The sequence below is a fragment of the Belonocnema kinseyi genome, chromosome 8 (genome assembly GCF_010883055.1).
Source record: "Belonocnema kinseyi isolate 2016_QV_RU_SX_M_011 chromosome 8, B_treatae_v1, whole genome shotgun sequence".
NCBI lineage: Eukaryota > Metazoa > Arthropoda > Insecta > Hymenoptera > Cynipidae > Belonocnema > Belonocnema kinseyi.
This window is the reverse complement of record NC_046664.1, coordinates 34,764,026-34,783,601: the sequence shown is the minus strand read 5'-3', so window position 1 is coordinate 34,783,601 and position 19,576 is coordinate 34,764,026. Positions and strand designations below refer to the sequence as shown.

General features: G+C 29.3%; 2 protein-coding genes across 2 annotated transcripts in view; both read left to right on the top strand.

The window, feature by feature from the left end:
* Positions 1–247: 247 nt before the first annotated feature.
* On the top strand, positions 248–7,122 carry LOC117178240 (ribonuclease Oy-like). Its single transcript, XM_033369569.1, has 3 exons — positions 248–554; positions 4,567–5,119; positions 6,783–7,122. The coding sequence occupies exons 1-3, from the start codon at positions 490–492 to the stop codon at positions 6,906–6,908; spliced, it is 744 nt and encodes a 247-aa protein (XP_033225460.1). The 5' UTR covers positions 248–489; the 3' UTR covers positions 6,909–7,122.
* A 1,734-nt stretch (positions 7,123–8,856) lies between these two features.
* LOC117178435 (ribonuclease Oy-like) overlaps positions 8,857–19,576 on the top strand; it is a 39,026-nt gene continuing 28,306 nt past the window's right edge. The window contains exon 1 of the mRNA XM_033369861.1: positions 8,857–8,936. The gene's annotated coding sequence lies outside the window, so the exon portion shown is untranslated. The remainder of the gene's footprint in view (positions 8,937–19,576) is intronic.

The following is a 19,576-nucleotide window of genomic DNA, read 5'->3' as shown; positions in this document are numbered from 1 at the left end:
AAATTACATATTTTTCACTCAAATTATTTTGAGATGAATCGTAAGTAGGGTTAAAATGTATGGACCCTGACAAAAGAGTTTTCGCGTTTAAAAAACAACACGAAAAAAACGAAAAATTGTCAGAAAATGTACAAATATTGCCCAGATTTTACCATTTTTAACCAATAGGGAGTCTTGAAAATTTTCCACTGGGCTCCCCCATGTATCAAGATTAATGAAGTATTACGTCATATGGTAATTATTACTTTTAACGGGTATAAAATGTCAAATGTGTTGGTGAGGAAATAGCGGCAGATACTTATCAACTAAAATAAACACAGGAACAGATAATTTGATTAATTTGCGCAGCTTAAAGAAAAGATGCATATTATCTCGAAGTGTATTTAAGGTGAGAAGAAGAAGATTTCATCAGTTGATTTACGCCACAGTCCCACGCACGTTCTGGTAAACAATAGGATCTCTGAAAATCTCTCTGGCAATTTTTCAAAAATGGTTCTTTTGAATTGCTGCAAATATCTCCTTTTCTTGGGACTAATGGTTCAATTTTCAAATGGGTGAGAAAATAAATCGTTATTAATTATTATTACTATTACATTATTAATAATTATATGTAGCATGTAAAAAAAATCTGAAAAATAAATTAGGTAACCAAAAACTGAGATCGAGGAAAGGAATAAACAACTTTGATACGTTCATTTTATTTTCATTTTTTTTTTATACATTCATTTTATTTTGATATATTCATCACTCATTTGAAATTAGTGAGTGGTCGTTAGTGATCAGATCGATTTTGTGTGATTAGTAACAAATAAATCTTCTAAGTTTAAAATTGATCTTTTTCGTTAATTCAACTATTTTAGAGTAAAAATTAATTGAATTTTTCTTTTTGAAATATCGATAGCTTCAAAATTCAACTATCTAATTAAAAATGAGCGTGAGTTGTTAAAATTCATCTTTTTTGATAGAAAATTTATCTTCTTGGTTACAGATTCAACTATTTGGTTGAAAATGCAATAATTTTTGTGGTTAAATTAAAAAAAATTTTAATTTGAAAACTTAACCTTGTTGGAAATTTAACTGCATGTTTAAAAATCCAAATTTTTGTTGGCTTCCTTTTTGGTCAGAGATTCAAGAGTTTCGTTGCTAATTCGTCCTTTTGGATTGGAAAATTATTTTTTATGGTAGAATAGTATAATTTTGTCATAGAAGAGACATCTTTTTGGTTTAAAATTGAACTGTTATAAAAAATTATTTACTTTTTTAAAATTAAAGTTGAACTAATCTACTTTTGGTTAAAAATTCATATTTTTAGTCGAAAATTAATCTTCTTTGTTGAAAATGATATTTTGGTTGACAATTCAATTATTTTTATGAAAATTCAACTGCTTTGTAAGAAGATCGTCTTTCGACTTAAAACTTAAATATTCTGGATGAAATTTTTGTTCTTTATGAAAAATTTAAAACGAATTAAAATCTTTTTTCGTTGAAATATCAACTTTCACATTTTTTGTTAAGCATCTTTTTTTTCATTAAAAATTCAAAAACTTGGTTAAAAGTTGAACTAACTTGGTGAAAAATAATTTTGCTGGTCGAATTTTTTTTTGGTTTTAGTTGAATTACCAACATTACCCACATTGACCAACATTTTAGTGGGAAATTTATATTTATTTACCTTGTAGGCAAAATGTTTATTTTTCTTTATTTTACAAAATTATTATTTTAATCTTAAATTACATGGCTTTTCTTTAATTCATTAATTATCATATACATAGTTGCAAATTTCCTCCTGTTTACGCCACACAATGTCAAAGATAATCTTTGACAATGTGTAGACTTTTGTATAGTATTCGCGTCTAGTACTCTCACCCAAATACGTTCGAGTGCATGTCTTCGATGCGACCCGAACCGAAATAATTTAATGTTGAAAGTTTTATGCTGATAGCTGATCAATAATGTTATATATATACATATACATATATATATATATATATATATATATATCAATAATGTTAATAAATGTTTAAATGTACAGTTTAAAAAAAATTTTAATGGGATAAGTTATAAAATTTTTATAATATTTGAAATCATTTTCACTTTTTATGTAATAATCTAAGAGCGTTAAAGACTCCACTCGTGTTCAAAATAAAAAATTGTAATTGTAATAGATTCTAGCAATTTAATTATTTTGACTGAAATAGGAACTTTTTTGAAAGAAAATTTTTTTTTATTTTAATGAAAGACAAAAAGTTTAAATTCATCTCATTTATTCCAAACAGTTTAAGTAATAAAAAAGGAGAAAACTTATTACCTGAAAAATAAAATTAATGAAATATAGCTAGCAAAACGTCAAATACATTTATTGCCAAAATATTAGTTTCCCATTATTATATTTTTAAATAAATGAATTTTGGTGAACAGCGCTAATATTTCGTATTATTATTTGAATATTTTAAATATTGTTTCAAATCTAATGAATTTTGTAACCAACAGCAATCTAAAACAAAAAATTAAACATAGCATAACAAAAAATGGTTTAAGAATGCAAGTCTTCTTTCAAAAATGCGAGTAAAACCTCAAATTGGCAAACAAATGTTATCTTCCTTGAAACCTAATGATTTTCTATTGATAGTAACGATTTTCAGTAAAATGTAAAAAAAATCTTTCAAAAGTTCCAAATTGAATAACTGTATAATAATATGAAAAATAATAATAATTTGAGAAATCGTTAAGCTTTTTTATTGCAAAACATCATTTTCGACGTTAAACAATAAAATAACAAAAACTTGTTCTAAATCGTGGATATTCTTTGAAATCTAATGATTTTTTTTTATTTAAAGTACCAATCTCCATCACATTAGTTAACAAAACCCAAAAAAATGCTAAAAATTTTCGAATTTAATGACTGAATAATAATCTGAAAAATAATGATTCTCTGCTAAATCTTCAGATTTTTTTATTACAAATATCAGTTTTCGACGAAAAATACTGAAATAACAAAAAATTGTTCTAAATCGTAAGTCTTTTTAAAAGTGTCAATTTTCATTAAATTCTCTAACAAACCCAAAAATTCTTTAAAAACTCTGAACCTAATGACTGAATAGTAATCTGAAAAATAATGATAAATCTGGCAATTTTTAGGTTTTTCTTTTTTAATACAAATATCAATTTTCGACGAAAAACACTAGAATAACAAAAAAATCATTTCTCAATTGTGAATATTTTTTGAAATGAAATGATTTTTTATTCAAAGTTTCAGTTTCCATCAAATTAGTTAACAAAATCAAAAACTGTATAAAAATTCTGAATTTATTGACTATGAATAATCATTTGAAAAATAATTGTAATCTGAAAAATCGTAAGTTTTTTTTATCCAAAAAACAAATTTTCGAAGAAAAAAAATCAAAAATTGTTTAAAAACTCAGAATTTAATAACTGAGTAATAATCTGAAAAATAATGATGATCTGAAAAATCTTAATTCTTAATTACAAATAAAAATTTTCGATGAATAATGTTAACATAACAAAAATTGTTCTAAATTGTAAATCTGCTTCAAAATCCTAAAGTAACTTATATTTGCTTTTAAATAATGAACTTTTAAATCTAATGATTATTATTAAAAAATGTCAATTTCCTATTAAAAAAATAATAAGAAAATCGAAAAACGTAAATTTTTGAAAAATGTGTATTATTTGATATCTAATAATTTTTTATTAAGAATACCTATTCCCAATGTAAAACGCTAACTTAAATCAAAAACTTCTGATGTTATTAAAAAATCAATTTAAAAAATACTAATTGTTAACAAAAAGTAATAGCAAAAGACGTATATTTTCAATAATCTGTTAGATTTTCTTTTTTATATTTTTTGCGCAAATCGTCGACAATTTATTTTTGTTTTTCTCCTCTGGATCTTAGAATTTCTAAGCTATTTATATATTTTTTATTAGCGGTCGCAAGTTTCTTATAAGTGTTCTAAAGAAAAATTCGTGGGTCATGTGAGCGTAATCTGAAAAAAATGTTTCACTTTTTTCCAAATCCAACTTATGTTCACACGAAACCCGATATCGAATTGAATTATTAATTCACAATTATAAAAAGTTTTTTCTTACCCAATTTTTTCTTGCTATTTCACCATTATAAAAATTTAGGGCCAGACTAACGTTTCTTACTGCTTCTTATTCAATTTCTAAAATTGTCAACTCGATATTGCGTTTCGTGTGAACGTAAGCTGCATTTGAAAAAAAAAAATTTTTTTTCGAGGTTACGCTCACATGTCTGTAAAACATCAATCTATGCAAGCGCTTGTTTTATGAATGCACTTTTATATTGTTCTATGCAATTTTCACCAGAGCAACCCTCTTGGGTTTCCAAAGGAACCTATTAGGGTATCCAAAGGAACCCTTTGGGGTCTCCACAGGTTTCTATTGGAGTTCAAATTCTAAAATATGCCAACTGTTATTTAAGACGCAACCTTATTGACCCCCCAGTTTTTCTGTGGAAAATATATGGGATTTTTTGAGAAATAGGAGGGTTTTTAAAAACAAAACTTACAATTTTTTTCTCAGAAACCCAAGATACCAAGGCAACAATTACTATTCAAAATCCTCAAATGCGGACAACTCCAAAGGCTTTGATATAATTATCTTCACCCAGAGCTGGCCAAAAACAGTTTGTTCTCAATGGATGAAAAAATCACCAGCGCATCATTGTAACATGCCCAAAACTGCCACCTGGTCCATTCATGGACTTTGGCCATCCCAGTATCACAAAATGGGTCCAGAATCTTGCGATAATAGTTTAAGTTTCGACCCAAGAGCTTTGCACAATATAAGAAAAGAATTATTAGTTAAATGGATGGATGTGCATGGGGAGCGCCCAGAATCATTCTGGGAACACGAATACACCAAACATGGAACTTGTGCAGCTGTACTCACTAGTATGAACTCGGAAGAAAAATATTTCCAAACAGCTTTGGACTTATTTGATAAATATCCCATGAAGAATGTACTTGCTCAAGCAAATATCACACCTGGAAGAAATTACCCTGTCCAGAAAATCCTAGATGGAGTGAAGAACGTTTTGGGGAAAAATGCTCAAGTTACCTGCGACAAACATCCGGTGAGAAATCAAAATAATTAATTAATGAACAAAATTAGAAAATTGAAATCAAATTGAAAAAGCTGTAAAATAGAACAATTTGAAGTTGGAAGCTTTAAAGCTCAAGAGATTCTTCCTTTTACTGAAAATACATTTTTTTAAAGTAATTTTATATAAACGTCAAATAAACAATGAATAATAAGTTAAAATTATTTCATACTAAAGTATGAAAATATTTTTGATTAAAGTCTGTAAACATTTTTGTTCATTTGAAAACATTGATTTAATTTAAAGATTAACTTGAACTGCTAATTAACTTAACACATTAGAGACCATTCATTAACTCTTTGTCCCTTGTTTAAAGAATCCTTTTTTTCCTGTTTTCAAGATTAAATTTTTTCTGAATAATTGAAGAATCTTGAAACATTGAACTGATTTAGAACCCAATAATAAAATCCAACTGTTTTTGGTAAAAAGTAAATTCTTTTTGGTTGAAAACTCTAACATTATATTTTTTATTCGGAATTTATCTCGTTTGGTACCTAATTCTACTATTTAGTTGAAAATGTAATTATTTTGCTGAAAATGCTACATTTTTTAAAAGTTTTTTTTCAAAAATTTAACTATTATTATGTAAAAGTTGAACTACATTATTGAAAATTCATTTTTTTAGTTGAATATTTGTCTCTTTGGTTAAAATTCAACTAATTTGTTGAAAATTCGCTTTTTTGTCTAAATTTCATCTTTTATACCTGAAAATTTAACTGATCTCATTTTTATTTATCACGGTTTACCTTTCTAGACGTAAATTTAACTATTTGGTTGAAATTCATCTTTTTGAGTAGAAAATACATGCATTTTGTTGACAATTAACTTTTTTTTTAGAAAATTAATCTTCTTGGCTGGAGACACATAGTAGAAAATTAAACCATTTTGTAAAACATTAAACAATTTATTTGAAAATTCAACTATTTTTTTGGAATATTTTGTTGTTTTAAAATTAGTTTTTTATCTGAAAATTCAGCTATTCCATTTTTGGTTGGAAATTTTAAATTTATAAGTTGAAGATTCAACTATTTGATAAGTGTCATGTACGTTGTTAAAATTTCGCTTATTTGGGTTGAAAATTAATTTTGTTTTTTGAAAATTCATCTTTTCGATTGAAAATTATTATAATGAATAAAAAATTTATCTATTTTCGTTAAAAATGCATGCATTTTACTTTAAATTATTTTTTTTTTAGCAAATCAATCTTCTTGGTTAAAAATATTACATCATTTTAGTTCAGGGTTCAAGACTTTTAATAAAAATTCGTTTTTTTACTTGATTTCAACTGTTTGAAAATTAATTTTCAGTTTGAAAATTATCATTTCAAACTGAAAATTGAACGATTCGGTTTTTAATTGTCAATTTATCCTTTTTATTTGAAAATTAAAATAATCCGTGAAAATTCATATTTGTGCCATTTTAAGGCCTAAAAACTTTTAAAATCTCTTAGTTTCAAATTAAATTAACCAAAAATAAATAATTTCTTATTTAAATTATAAAGTTTAAGATTTAAAGTGTTAAAAATTAATCTTCTTGATCCGAGACCTGTAATAATAATAATAATAATAATTATACAATAATTGTTGTTGAAATGGCTCTAAAAAAATATTAAAAATAATTATGTGCTTTATTACAGGAAACCCAAGATCAAACAATAATGGAAATAAGGATCTGCTTCGATAAGAAGTTAAATTTGACGGATTGCGATGGAATCCTCGCCTTCCCTACGAATTGCGACCGTAAAATAGACGTTACCTATTAAAAACTGTACAACGATTATTGTTTAAATAATAATTAAAGTCAGGAAGAACATAGTGCACTCGGGAAAGATTTTCTGCAGTTTTCCTCTCCATTGGCCCAAACTCTGAACAAAAGCTAGCGCTTCTAATAAAAATTCGGCTGCAGACGGTATAGAAATACTTAATAAGAATGGTTTTTACATACATATGTTTTCAAAAATCATGTACCAATGAGAAATAAATAAATGTGTAGTCTTATATAGTTTATATCATTGAAATCTCAACCATAATTATAATATAATTTCTAAAAAATTCATTATACATTTAGAGATTTCATTCTGAAATTATGTGATAAATAAAAAGGTTGTTTCTGATTAAAACTATTTTTTTTTAAATTTTCATCAGCAAGTGAAACAATGGTAATTTTTTTTGGCTATAAAATCAAGATGAAACTTTTTGGAGCATTATTTGGCAATTTTTATCAGTAGCGTCTGATTAAACACATTATTTACGATTATTTACTTTTATTTTCATATGTGACGCATTTTAATCACTTCAGCCAGGAATAATGAATAAGTGAAATATTAAGCTTGTTACAATATTTGAAGATATTAGACTTTTAAATCAACACCATTGCAACATTTAGATTTAATCTGCATTTGAAAATCTGATAAGGAGAATCAAATATTCCAAATAAATTGCTGTAATGAAGATAAAAATTTTAGGTTTAGGATTTATTTTATTTTTTTATTTATATGTTATTTTGTGTCAATCTTATTTTTTTCTCATCTTATTTTAATAATTAAGTATTTCTGTCAAATTAAAGTTATAAGTGAGTTGCAATTAAATTTAAACACTAGTTTTTTATGTGCAAAGATCTTTTTAGAAGAAGCTGATTTTTTTTAATAAGAACTTTCCTACAAAAAAAGTTGAATTTTCAACAGAGCAGATAAATTAAAAAAAAACTTTTTAGCAATGTAGTAGAAGTTTAAACAAAATAGTTGATTTTTTAAACACATAGTTAAATTTTCAACCAAAGAGATGAATTTTGAACTATTATTGTGAATCTGCAAAAAAGAAGAATTTAACTGGAAAGTTCAACTTTCAGTCAGGTAGTTAAATCTTTCATAAAAAAAGATTATTTTATAAAGAAATATATAATAATTGATTATTCAACGTAGAAAAGATTATTTCTTGAAGAAAGATATGATAGTTCATATTTCAGTCAAGAAAAGATTTTATTCTTAAATCCAAAACAGTGGAATTCAACAACAACAAAAAAACGAATTTTTAACAAAATAGTTGAATCCTTAACTCAAAAAGAATAATTTTTAACCAAATAGTTGCATTTCAATAATTATATTTTCAACCTAACAAGATAAATCTTCGATCAAATAATTTAATTTCCAAAGAAAATTATCAACAGTTGCATTTGCGAACAAATAGTTGACATTTCATGCCAGCTACCAATTTTCTACAAAAAATTTCATTTTGCACCAAAAAGTTTATTTTTCAAGCCAAACAGACGATTTTTTTAGAAGACAGTTAAATTTTCAGCTCAAACAGACGAATTTTTTACAAAGAGATACATTTTTAACAAAAGAGGTGAATTTTCAACTAATTTAAGAAATCTACAACAGAAAAGAATTTTTAACAAAAAAGTTTATTTTTTACTAAACAGTTGAATTTTTAGCTAAAAACTGATTTGATAAATAATACTGGAATATTTTAATTTTCAACAAAACAATTAAATTTCAAAACAAGAAGAATAATTTTTTACCGAAAAAGATGAATTCACAATAAAATACATCAATTTACAACAAAAGACATACATTTTCAATAAAATTTTCGAATATGCAACTTCAAGGGATTAAGTTTCGACCAATAATATTACATTGAAATTTTCAGTTAAAAAAATTTATTATGAACAAATAGTTAAATGTTGTAGATGTGAAGACCTGTAATTTGGAGAAAAAAATATTGCCCGAACTCAAATATCTCGCGAGTTAGCACCCGCTGAAGGTGACTCTTTTCGACCTATATTTTTGCAGGTAAGTGTCAAGTGTTCAGTTTTTTTTAAATAGATCATTTTTGTGATGTCCCAAAGGAGAAAGAATGGAGTGGGAGATGGAAGGGAATAAGGTTAGAAGAAGTAAAAGAGTTGAAATATTTGGGATATATCTTGCCAGTGAGTAGGAATCATAGAGCTCATATGAGGAAAAGGATGAGAAAAGCAGCAGGGGTAATGAAACAGATATAAGGAATAGGAAAATGATGGTTAAAACAAAATGTGAGAAGGAGAATGTGGTTATTTGATACGCTGGTATGGCCGGTATTAGATTATGAAGCAGATATATGGGGTTGGAAAGAAAGGAAAGATATTGAGAGTATATAAGAAAGATATATAAGGTGGACACTATGGGTAAATTGGAGGACGCCAGGATATATGGTGAAAAAAGAAGCGCAAAGGGACTAGAGTACTAGAGTATTAGAGCGGAAAAAAAGGCATGGACATTTGAGACGAAGCTGAGGGAGGGAAAGGGAGTGGAGTTAGCGAGGAAGTGTTTCATGGAGATAGAAGAGAGGAGAAGATGGGGAATGATTGAGGAATCGAAATACAATAAATGGTATGAGATGATTCAAAAGGAAGTAGTACTAAAGTATTTAGAAAAGAGATGGAGAGAGAGAATGTGGACCATAATAGCAAGATTTAGATTAGGAAACGAGGTAATGGAGGGGATGTATTTGGAAAAGGAAGAGAACAGAAAGTTCAGATAATGTGAATGGGAGGAGGAAACATAATAGCATGTATGGGAAGGATGTAGGAGAGGAATGGAAGATAACCCGGTAAGAAGACAAGAAAAGAGAAAAATTATTATTTTCAGATTCAACGGAAAGAGTGAGCATTATTTAATTTTTTTGTTTGTGCTAATTTTCCATAGGGAGAAATGTTCAACGAAAGAATAAGTTTATCTCCAAAACCAATTCTTTTCTATTTCCTTAACGATGGACACTTGTGTTGGATTCCGCATGCAGGCGAACATATTTTCCACTTTTTAATTCTGCTTAATGCGATTATTAGACACACCTCTCACGGTTATTCTTAACTCCATACTTACATTATGTATTTTCGATCCATTTAATTCCTTCGAATCTGTCCAGAAAATAGGTGAGCATGTATAGTTTCTATTAATTTTTGTTGAATATAAGTTTGGAAATTTCCGTTTTTTTTCTGTCATAACGGTGGAGTATTTTTAATTATAATATTTTATATTGTTTAAACAAATTATACATTTAGGAATATAATAAATAATTATAAATTCATTCCATAATATTGTTTAAGGTAAACAAAATTTATTTATCTTTAAACAGAAGTATAAAAATATTCTTTGACAATACTACAAATTCTTTCTATTAGCATAATTATTTTATATTTACAACCGAAATTCTTGGAATCGATTAAAAATACTACATTTTGCGTCTTCAAAGTGACATTACTCTGCTTCTTTCCATTCTTTCGTTTGCATTCCTTAATTTTTAATTCCTCTTAATACGCTTCCATTAAATTTTTCCAAGTCATTTTAAAAGAATAGATTTTGCTATTTTTCTGTACTCCTTGGTGGTTCTTTCAATGGAGGAAAATTCGCGCATTAGTCGGAATGCAGATTCGAAATTTTTCTGAATTTTTCTCCTCTTATCGGGAAAGGAAACTTGCAAAAGAATGGCGTGAAGATTCTAGGAGAGGATGGATTTGGGGAAGAATGGACGAAGGAGTTAAATGGTGCTAGAGGAGCAAATGTGAAAGAATTAAAGGATGAAAAAAATTGCAAAATGGAGGTGCAAAAGAAGTAAGGAAAAGGAAACGGAAGTCGTTTAGATTGGAAGCGTGAAGATTGTAAGTAATGGTTATGTAATAGCATACATAGACTAAGATGCGGTTGCGTTCTGTCTCGCTCTCTCTCTCTCTCTCTCTCGCTTGCACTCTCGCTTTCGATCGCTCACTCGTTCGCGAACATGTCATAAATTGCACTATCGCGGGAAATAGAATTAAGGAAATAGATATGAAATTTTATGTAAATAGTTGTAAATAACTGTGCACGGTAAGGATATGATTTCATAAAATTCTGCAGACGGAAAGATTTTAAGGAATGGAAGTCATGTAAATCCTTAGGGGACATATTATGAATAAAGAAAAAAAACGTTTGAAAATTATTAATTATACTTTTCAAAATTCAACCAGTTCACTTCAAGTTGCCAAATTGAAAACAGGGGCAAAAGAGGAATTATTTTAAAAAACGAAAAGGAGGGGAATAGAGCAATTCTTATTCCCCTCCTTTTTCCCTCTTTAAAAATAATTCCCCTTTTTCTCCTGTTTTCCAGAAATTTTTTCTCGTTGTTTGAATTAAATTCAAAGTAAATTAGTAGAATTCAAGAAGAAAATCCAACTATATTTCCTTAAAAGTAAATTGTTGTTTATTCTATACGAATCTATTAAGATTACAGTCGAACTTCAATTTCAGCCCCCTTGATTAGAGCCTTCCGAGAATTGACGCCACGCCGAAGTTTTGAATGAGAGGAGTCGCAAGTCCGAAAGGGGAGATCGGCCGTGGTCAGTCGAACGTGAAAAAACAGGGACGTCGCAATAAAGCGCTGTACCTTTACAGCCCAGCTGGATAAATGCGTCACGATATTGCATTAGTTCACTCTCAATCGGGAAGCACCCACGTTTGCATAGCGGATAAGCACGATAGCGGGCTCGCGTCGACCAGCAGTGGGGCCAGCTGGAAGCTGATCGGACTGGTCTTCTTATTTCGTGCGATCAAATACGCCTGTAGGATACCTCTTTGACCTTGATAACAGCGCCATCTAACACGCGGACAATTAGGTATCTCTAGGTTATTGGCGCAATTTTAATGAAAAAGGACAGAGAATGCCAATGCATTCTAATAAAAAATGTTATACGGTGGTTTAAAATTCATTATTTACTATACCATTTTTTGGTAATGTTTAATTGAAAATCAGAATTTCATCTCATGAATTCCAAATTTTTAGCGCCGTCGCAACTACCCAACAGGCGTATTCGTAACGATGCTTTTGAAACCTCTTTTTCTATCGTATTGGATAGATATAGAGAATATGATCGTTTCGAAACGAAAAGTATGACTTGTTCTTAAAACATAATCGGATCGCACCTCGTTGTCTGCCTCACATGGTAGGAAGAGAGATCCGCCCACTGCGGCGTTGGGCGGGCTTTTTTCGCTGGTTATACGGCTGTCTTCGAATGGTTTAAGCAAGCGAGAGACGGAGGTGATTCAGTATCCGGACCGATTATTTAGTTTATTTATTATTAATTACTTTATCCCTCATTTCCGTTAAATCTTTAGTTTATCATTGTCTCAGTATTACAAAAATAATTTTTAAAATATTTGTTACCACGCAGGAAAATCGACTGAAAATTGTTCATACATCCCTGACTGTAATGTTCGGAATCAATTTTTAAATTAAATTTTTTCGACAAATTAAAGTAAAAATTGTTTAGTCTCTATCATAGGAATTCACAACAAAATTTTATATATTTATATATATAAGCAAATCCTGGAGATTAGAACAAACCTAGCTCTTTTTAATTCGAAAGTTTAATTCGAAAATTTTTGATTCAGAATTCATCTCTTTTGCTTAAAAATCCTACTATTTGTTTGACAATTTAAATATTTACTTGAAAATTAATTTTTTAATTGAAAATTTAACTATTCGATTATTGGTTGATAATTGATTAGTTTTAGTTGCAAATTCAACATTTTTGTTAAAAGAATTAATTGTAAAATCGTCTTTATTGGTAGAGAATTAATCTTCTTAGTTGAAAATTAAACAAATTTGTTAGAAATTCTTTTTATTAGTTGAAAATCCATCTCTTTGGTTAAAGATTGAACTATTCTGTTGAAAATTTGTTTTTTTCTTGAATTTAGTTTTTAACTGGTAATTTAACTTACCCATTCTTGGTTAAAAATCGATCGTTTTTAGTTAAAAATTTAACTATTAATTAAAAATTTGCATTTTATGTTAAAAATCGAACTGTTTTGTAGAAAATTTATATTTTTCGCTTAAAAATGAAGTGTTTTGTCAGAAATCCGTATTTTAGGGCTGAGCACTTTTTTACAGTGAAACTCTGAGATTGTGCCGATTTCGGGGCTGATGGTTGGCGGGAACTAACTCTGACATAGTTCCACTCCAGATCAAAAAGTCAGGGGCTTATGCACCATTTTCGGTGGATTTTACTACGGGCTAAAAATATTTTGAAAATCGTTTTTCTAAGACGGAGACAAGTGTAAACTAAATATTTCACGGAAAGCATAGCAGCATCCACAAACGTATCACTTTTGCACCAAAACACCGCACGTCAACACTTAACGTGGGAATCAAGCACTTTTGCGTATAGCGCACAACGCATTGCGCAGATTTATTAATAGGCATACAAAGAAGTTATTGAACAGAAAATCACTCATTTAACAAAAAAAATTAATTGTCCACGAAAAACATAGTTTTCACTATTGCTCATGTTAACACTTGATAGTTTAACTTTGCAAAACACTAGAATGGGACTTCGATGTCTGAAGTCGATCGGAACTCTCTTTTCCAAAAGCTAAAAGTGTTCTTAAAAAAATTAAATTTGGTAAAATTCTGTATAACACTAAAATAAGTCTTCTATGACCAGTAGTCTAGAAGTTACTTTCTTCCAAGAACCCCGAGTTTTTTTATTTTTTGCCAAAAAACCGTGGATCCTGATTGTCACATCTAAAAATCGTCAACAGGTGAATTAAAGTATAGACTTGAACACCTGTAATTAAAAAAATATATTGTCTTAACTCAATTAGGTCGCGAGTTAGCACCTGCCGAAGGTGACCTTTTTCGAACTATATTCGCAGGCAAATGTAAAGTGTTGAGTTTTTTGGAAATACAGTGAAACTTTTTTATAGCGACGATTTTGACGCTGACCTTGAGTGTGTACCAGGCTCGGTCAACTACGTGGGGAATAAATGGCGAAATTCAGCGCCATCTGCGATGGGCAGGAGAACTACAGAAGCATGCATGCATTGGTCGCTTTATATGTGCATGCTCCTTCCTTGGATGTGTTGGCTAGTAAAATAATTGAAGAAAAAAGGATAAATAAACACAAAATTAAGGAAACAAGAAACGCAAAATATGAAATTGAAGATAATTATCATTCAATTTCTCATTTAACGTTTCTTATTTACTTAATTTTGCTTTTATTTTTGTATGTTAAGTAGAAAAAGATAATTATGAGGCGAGTTAGGATGTGCATACGTATGAATTTTTATTATTTTTTTAAGCAGAGTTGACCTGTGATATACAGTTTTTTTAATATGTTATAACCACATCAGTTTGCGTTTTCAAGAAATCCTTTTTATTAAAGTGATACCGGCCCGCGAAAAACCGTTTTAAGGTTATGTTCTCATACGGTGACAGCGCCAGAAAAGACGTGACAGTAACAAATGATAACAATGTTCTGCGCAAGCGCTTTTTACATCAATTTGCGCCATCTGCGATGGGCAGGAGAACTAATTTGACTCCCCTCGCTGCCTCTCAACCCCTCGCGCCCAAGTTCGGAAAATTCGCCATTTTCCCTTATTGAGTTGACCGAGCCTGGTGTGTACTAACTTATTGTACCCTGCTCCGCTTTTGTTTGTTCACGCTTGACTGCCCGCCTGAGTGACAACAGCAGCCCCGCGGTCCCCGCACAGTTCCAGCTATTCCAACCTGCGGCGCGGCTTCAATTCTCGGAATGGATATAGAAGGGGGGCTATTGAAGTGTTTCACTGGAGCTCAACAATTGTTTCAATAAATATATGTCCAACGTCCATAGAGTGTGCATTTTTGGGATTTTTAATAGCAATTTCTGCATTTAGTCTGCATTTATTGGCATTTTTTACTGCATATTTTTTTAGGGACGTTTAGTTTGTAGTCAAAATGAATAAATGACCCATTTCAATAAATAAATTAATAATTGCTCAAACAAATATATTTCAGCCACCCGCCGAAATTTATTTTTTTATTATGTGCCATTGTTTACCGAAATTTCTGGTAAGAACGCGTAATTTACATAAAAATAAATAGGCAATCTATTTTAATCAAAAAATAAATAATTGATTAAACAAAAAACAATTATTTCCACTAGCCATCGAGTGTTAATTTTTATTACAATTTTTGTTGGGAGGCTTATTATAATTAAAAAAATACTAGTAAATTATGTCGAACTTCTCTTATCAGGTTTTATATCCACAGTGATTGCTGTTTCTAAAACTCGACGTAAAACTTGGAAGACTGTCAGTAACGGACCTAGACCTCAAATCTAGACTCTCCTAGACTTGAAAGGAACCCGCGCACTCTGGATCCTCTGACAGCATTCCTTCAGGTGCAAGAATTCGTCAGTATTGTGTGATTCATGCTACAAGTAGCATCGAGAGTTCAAAATATTTTACTGTAAAAATTAAATTATAAATTCAAAATACTTGTTAGTGAAAAGAATATTTTTGTCATAGAAGACTTTTTTTAGTTATGCGCAGAAGATTACCAAATTTAATTTTGATAAGAAAACTTTTGCTCTTAAATGATGACTTTTTCTTAAGGGAAAGATGAATTTTCAACAAGATAGTTGAATTCTCAACCAAAAAATTAAACTTACAAAGCAAAAGAATAATTTTCTACCCCAAAAGTCAAATTTTCAACAAAATTTATCAATGTTCTATCAAAGAGTTGAACTTTTAACTTATACAATATGCAGGATAAAGCCTTAAACAAAAACGTAGTAGTTACGTTTTCAGGTAAAAACTCGGATAAAAAAAGTTTAAGTAAGAAAAAGGAATTTTCAACAAAATGCTTAAATTTTCAACCAAAAAGGTAAATTTACGACCAAGAAAATTAATGTTCTATCGAAATAGACAAATTTCCAACGTAAACAATATACAGGATAAAGTTTTAACCAAATATGAAATTGTTCAATTTTCAAATAAGAATATAATTTTTAACAAAAAAAAAGATTTTGCAACAAAGATGTTAAATTTTCAACCAAAAATATGAATTTTCGTTCTAATATTTTCTTTATGATTTAAACTTTACAAATATGGTCTACTGAGCAGTCTTACCGTTTTTTAACTTCTAAATTATGTATATATAAAAATAACGGCAAGGCTCCTCAATAGACCGTATTTGTAAAGTTTAAGTCATAAAGATAAAATTAAAAATGAGCAAATTCAGATTATGGAAAAACGACCAAAGTTGTAATAAAACGTTTCATAATAAATTTTTTTTAAAGGATGCGCATTTTTTTAAACGGGACAATGAAACTTTGTCTGTTTTAATACCAATGCAAGTTACGAATTATAATAATATACATTTATGGGAATGATATAAAATTTCAGGAAGAAATTCGAGTGCGAAGCATGAGTTACGTGATGAGAATGTGTGCGTTAAAGCCGAAGGATCTTTATCAAAAGAGAATTCACAATCACCAAATTACTGTTGTCGATACTTTCATATTTGGTTTTATAAAGTCTATGCAGAAAGATACAGCGCGTAGCACAAGTTAAATACATTATCGAGCGCGAAGCTTGAGGTGAATACATTATCTAGCGCGAAGTGCGAGATAAATATATTATCGAGCGCGAAGCGCGAGAACTAACAGTCGTATTTTTTTCGAATTTCGTCTTTTAGGTAGAACAATAACCTTCTAGAATGAAAATTCATCTTTTTGGTTGAAAATTTAACAACTTTGCTGCATATTCTTTTTTTTTTTTTTGTTAGAAATTAAATATTCTTATTTGAAAATTGAACAATCCCCTATTTGGTTAAAAGTTTATCCTGTATATTGTTTACGCCTGTAATTTGTCTATTTCGATAGAACATTAATTTTCTTGGTCGTAAATTTACCTTTTTGGTTGAAAATTTAACCATTTTGTTGAAAATTCCGTTTTCTTGTTCAAAATTTTTTTATCCGAGTTTTTACCTGAAAACGTAACTACTACGTTTTTGTTTAATACTTTATCCTGCATATTGTATAAGTTAAAAGTTCAACTCTTTGATAGAACATTGATATATTTTGTTGAAAATTTGACATTTGGGGTAGAAAATTATTCTTTTGCTTTGTAAGTTTAATTTTTTGGTTAGGAATTCAACTATCTTGTTGAAAATTCATCTTTCCCTTAAGAAAAAGTCATAATTTAAGAGCAAAAGTTTTCTCATCAAAATTAAATTTGGTAATCTTCTGCGCATAACTTAAAAAAGTCTTCTATGACCAGTGGTCTAGAGACACTAGAGGGTACGGTCTTCCAAAAAACCCCGAATTTTTTCGTTTTTTTTTCGAAAAACACATTTTTTTCGTTTTCTTGTATACCGTCGATGATGATTAATTCATCCTATTCTTACCGTGTAGGTTTTTTAATAATCAAAAATGAATATTTAACCATTTTCAATAAAGAAATATTTTGTTTAAACAAATAAATCTCTAACGTACCAGGATTGTGCATTTTCGGGAATTTACAACTGGAATTTCTTTTAGGAACGCTTAATTTATATAAAAAATGAATACTTAATCGTCCTTAATTAATAAACAAATGATTTTTTTAACAAATATATTTCAAATACCCATCGAATGTGCATTTATTGCCTTTTTTACAGTAACTTCTGTTAGGGACACTTAGTTTTTAGTCGAAATGAATAACTAAGTTATTTCAATAAATAAATAATTGTTTAAACAAATATATTTGAGCGACCCAAGGAACGTACAGTTTTTGTCAATTATTTGCAATTTCTGTTACAAACGCTTAATTTATATAAAAATCAATAGGTAATCAATGTTAATCATGAAATAATTAATTGCTTAAATAAATTTGTTTCAATCACCCTTGGAATGTGCATTTATTGGCATTTTTAAAAAGAATTTCGCAAAAATATTCTTTTCACTAACAAGTATTTTGATTTTGTAATTTAACTTTCACAGTAAAATATTTTGAACTCTCGATGCTACTTGCAGCATGAATCACACGATACTGACGAATTCTTGCACCTGAAGGAATGCTGTCAGATCCAGAGTCCACGGGTTCCTTTCAAGTCTAGGAGAGTCTAGATTTGAGGTCTAGGTCCGTTACTGACAGTCTTCCAAGTTTTACGTCGAGTTTTAGAAATAGCAGTCACTGTGGAAATTTCTGTGACATAAAAGTACGTAATTATACTTTGAAAAATATTAAGAACACTTATAAAAACGGGAAATTATTATTAATAATGGATATAAAACCTGATAAGAGAACTTCAACATAATTAACTAGTATTTTTTTAATTATAATAAGCCTCCTAATAAAAATTGTAAGTAAAAAATTCACACTCGATGGCTAGTGGAAATAATTGTTTAATCAATTATTTATTTTTTGATTAAAATTGATAAAAAAAATAAAATTTCACGGGTGGTTGAAATATATTTATTTAAGCAATTATTTATTTATTTATTAAAATGAATCATATATTCATTTTGACTACAAACTAAACGTCCCTAAAAAAATTTGCAGTAGAAAATCCCAAAAATGCACACTCGATGGACGTTGGACGTATATTTATTGAAGCAATTGTTTGTTTCTTGAAAATGGCTCAATATTCATCTTTGATTAATCAAACAGCTTACACGGAATTTTTTTAACTTACCATAGTTTTGTTCCACAGTACGCTTTAGTGACTGAATAGAGAAAAGGTGCACTTTGCAAGGTACTCGTAACCTATTAGAAATAGGAACTTTTTTTTCAAATTACGAAAAATTTAGTATCCTTTCATTTTTCTTCTAGGAACTCTCCTCTGTGACATCCCCAAAATGAGCTATTTCCAAAAAACTGAAAACTTGATATTTACCTGCAAATATAGTTCGAAAAAGCTCACCTTCGGCAGGTGCAAACTCGCGACCTAATTGAGTTAAGACAATGTTTTTTTTTAATTACAAGTGTTCAAGTCTATACTTTAATTCACCTGTTGACCATTTTTAGATGTGACAATCAGGATCCATAGTTTTTGGGCAAAAAATCGAAAAACCCGGGGTTTTTGAAAGAAAGTAACTTCTAGACTACTGGTCATGGAAGACTCTTTAAGTTTTGTACATCATTTTAACAAATTTAAATTTTAAACGAACACTTTTAGCTCTTGGAAAAGAGAGTTCCGATCGACTTCAGCCATCGAAGTCCCATCGTAGTGTTTTGCAAGGTCAAACTGTCAAGTGTTAACATAAGCAATATTGAAAACTATGTTTTTCGTGGACAATTAATTTTTTTTTTTTTAATAAGTGATTTTCTGTTCAATAACTTCTTCACACGCCTGTTAATGAATCTGCGCAATGCGTTGTGCACCATACGCAAAAGTGCGTGATTCCCACGTTAAGTGTTGACGTGCGGTGTTTTAGTGCAAAAGTGATACGTTTGTGGATGCTACTATGCTTTCCTTGAAATATTTAATTTACACTTGTCTCCGTAATAGAAAGACGATTTTCAAAATATTCTTTATCACGCAGTAAAATCAACCGGAAATGGTGCATAAGCCCCTGACTATTGTCGTCTGGAGTGAAACTATGTCAGAGACCAAAAGAGATGAATTCTGAATAAAAAATCTAATAGTACACTTTCGAATTAAAAAGAGCTAAATT

Bases quoted from the DNA above. Each gene is read 5' to 3' on its own strand.
- LOC117178240 (XM_033369569.1), top strand. From the start codon at position 490: ATGGTTCTTTTGAATTGCTGCAAATATCTCCTTTTCTTGGGACTAATG. The intron at 555-4,566 runs GTGAGAAAATAA...TTTTTTTCTCAG, and splicing joins ATGGTTCAATTTTCAAATGG to AAACCCAAGATACCAAGGCA. The intron at 5,120-6,782 runs GTGAGAAATCAA...GCTTTATTACAG, and splicing joins TTACCTGCGACAAACATCCG to GAAACCCAAGATCAAACAAT.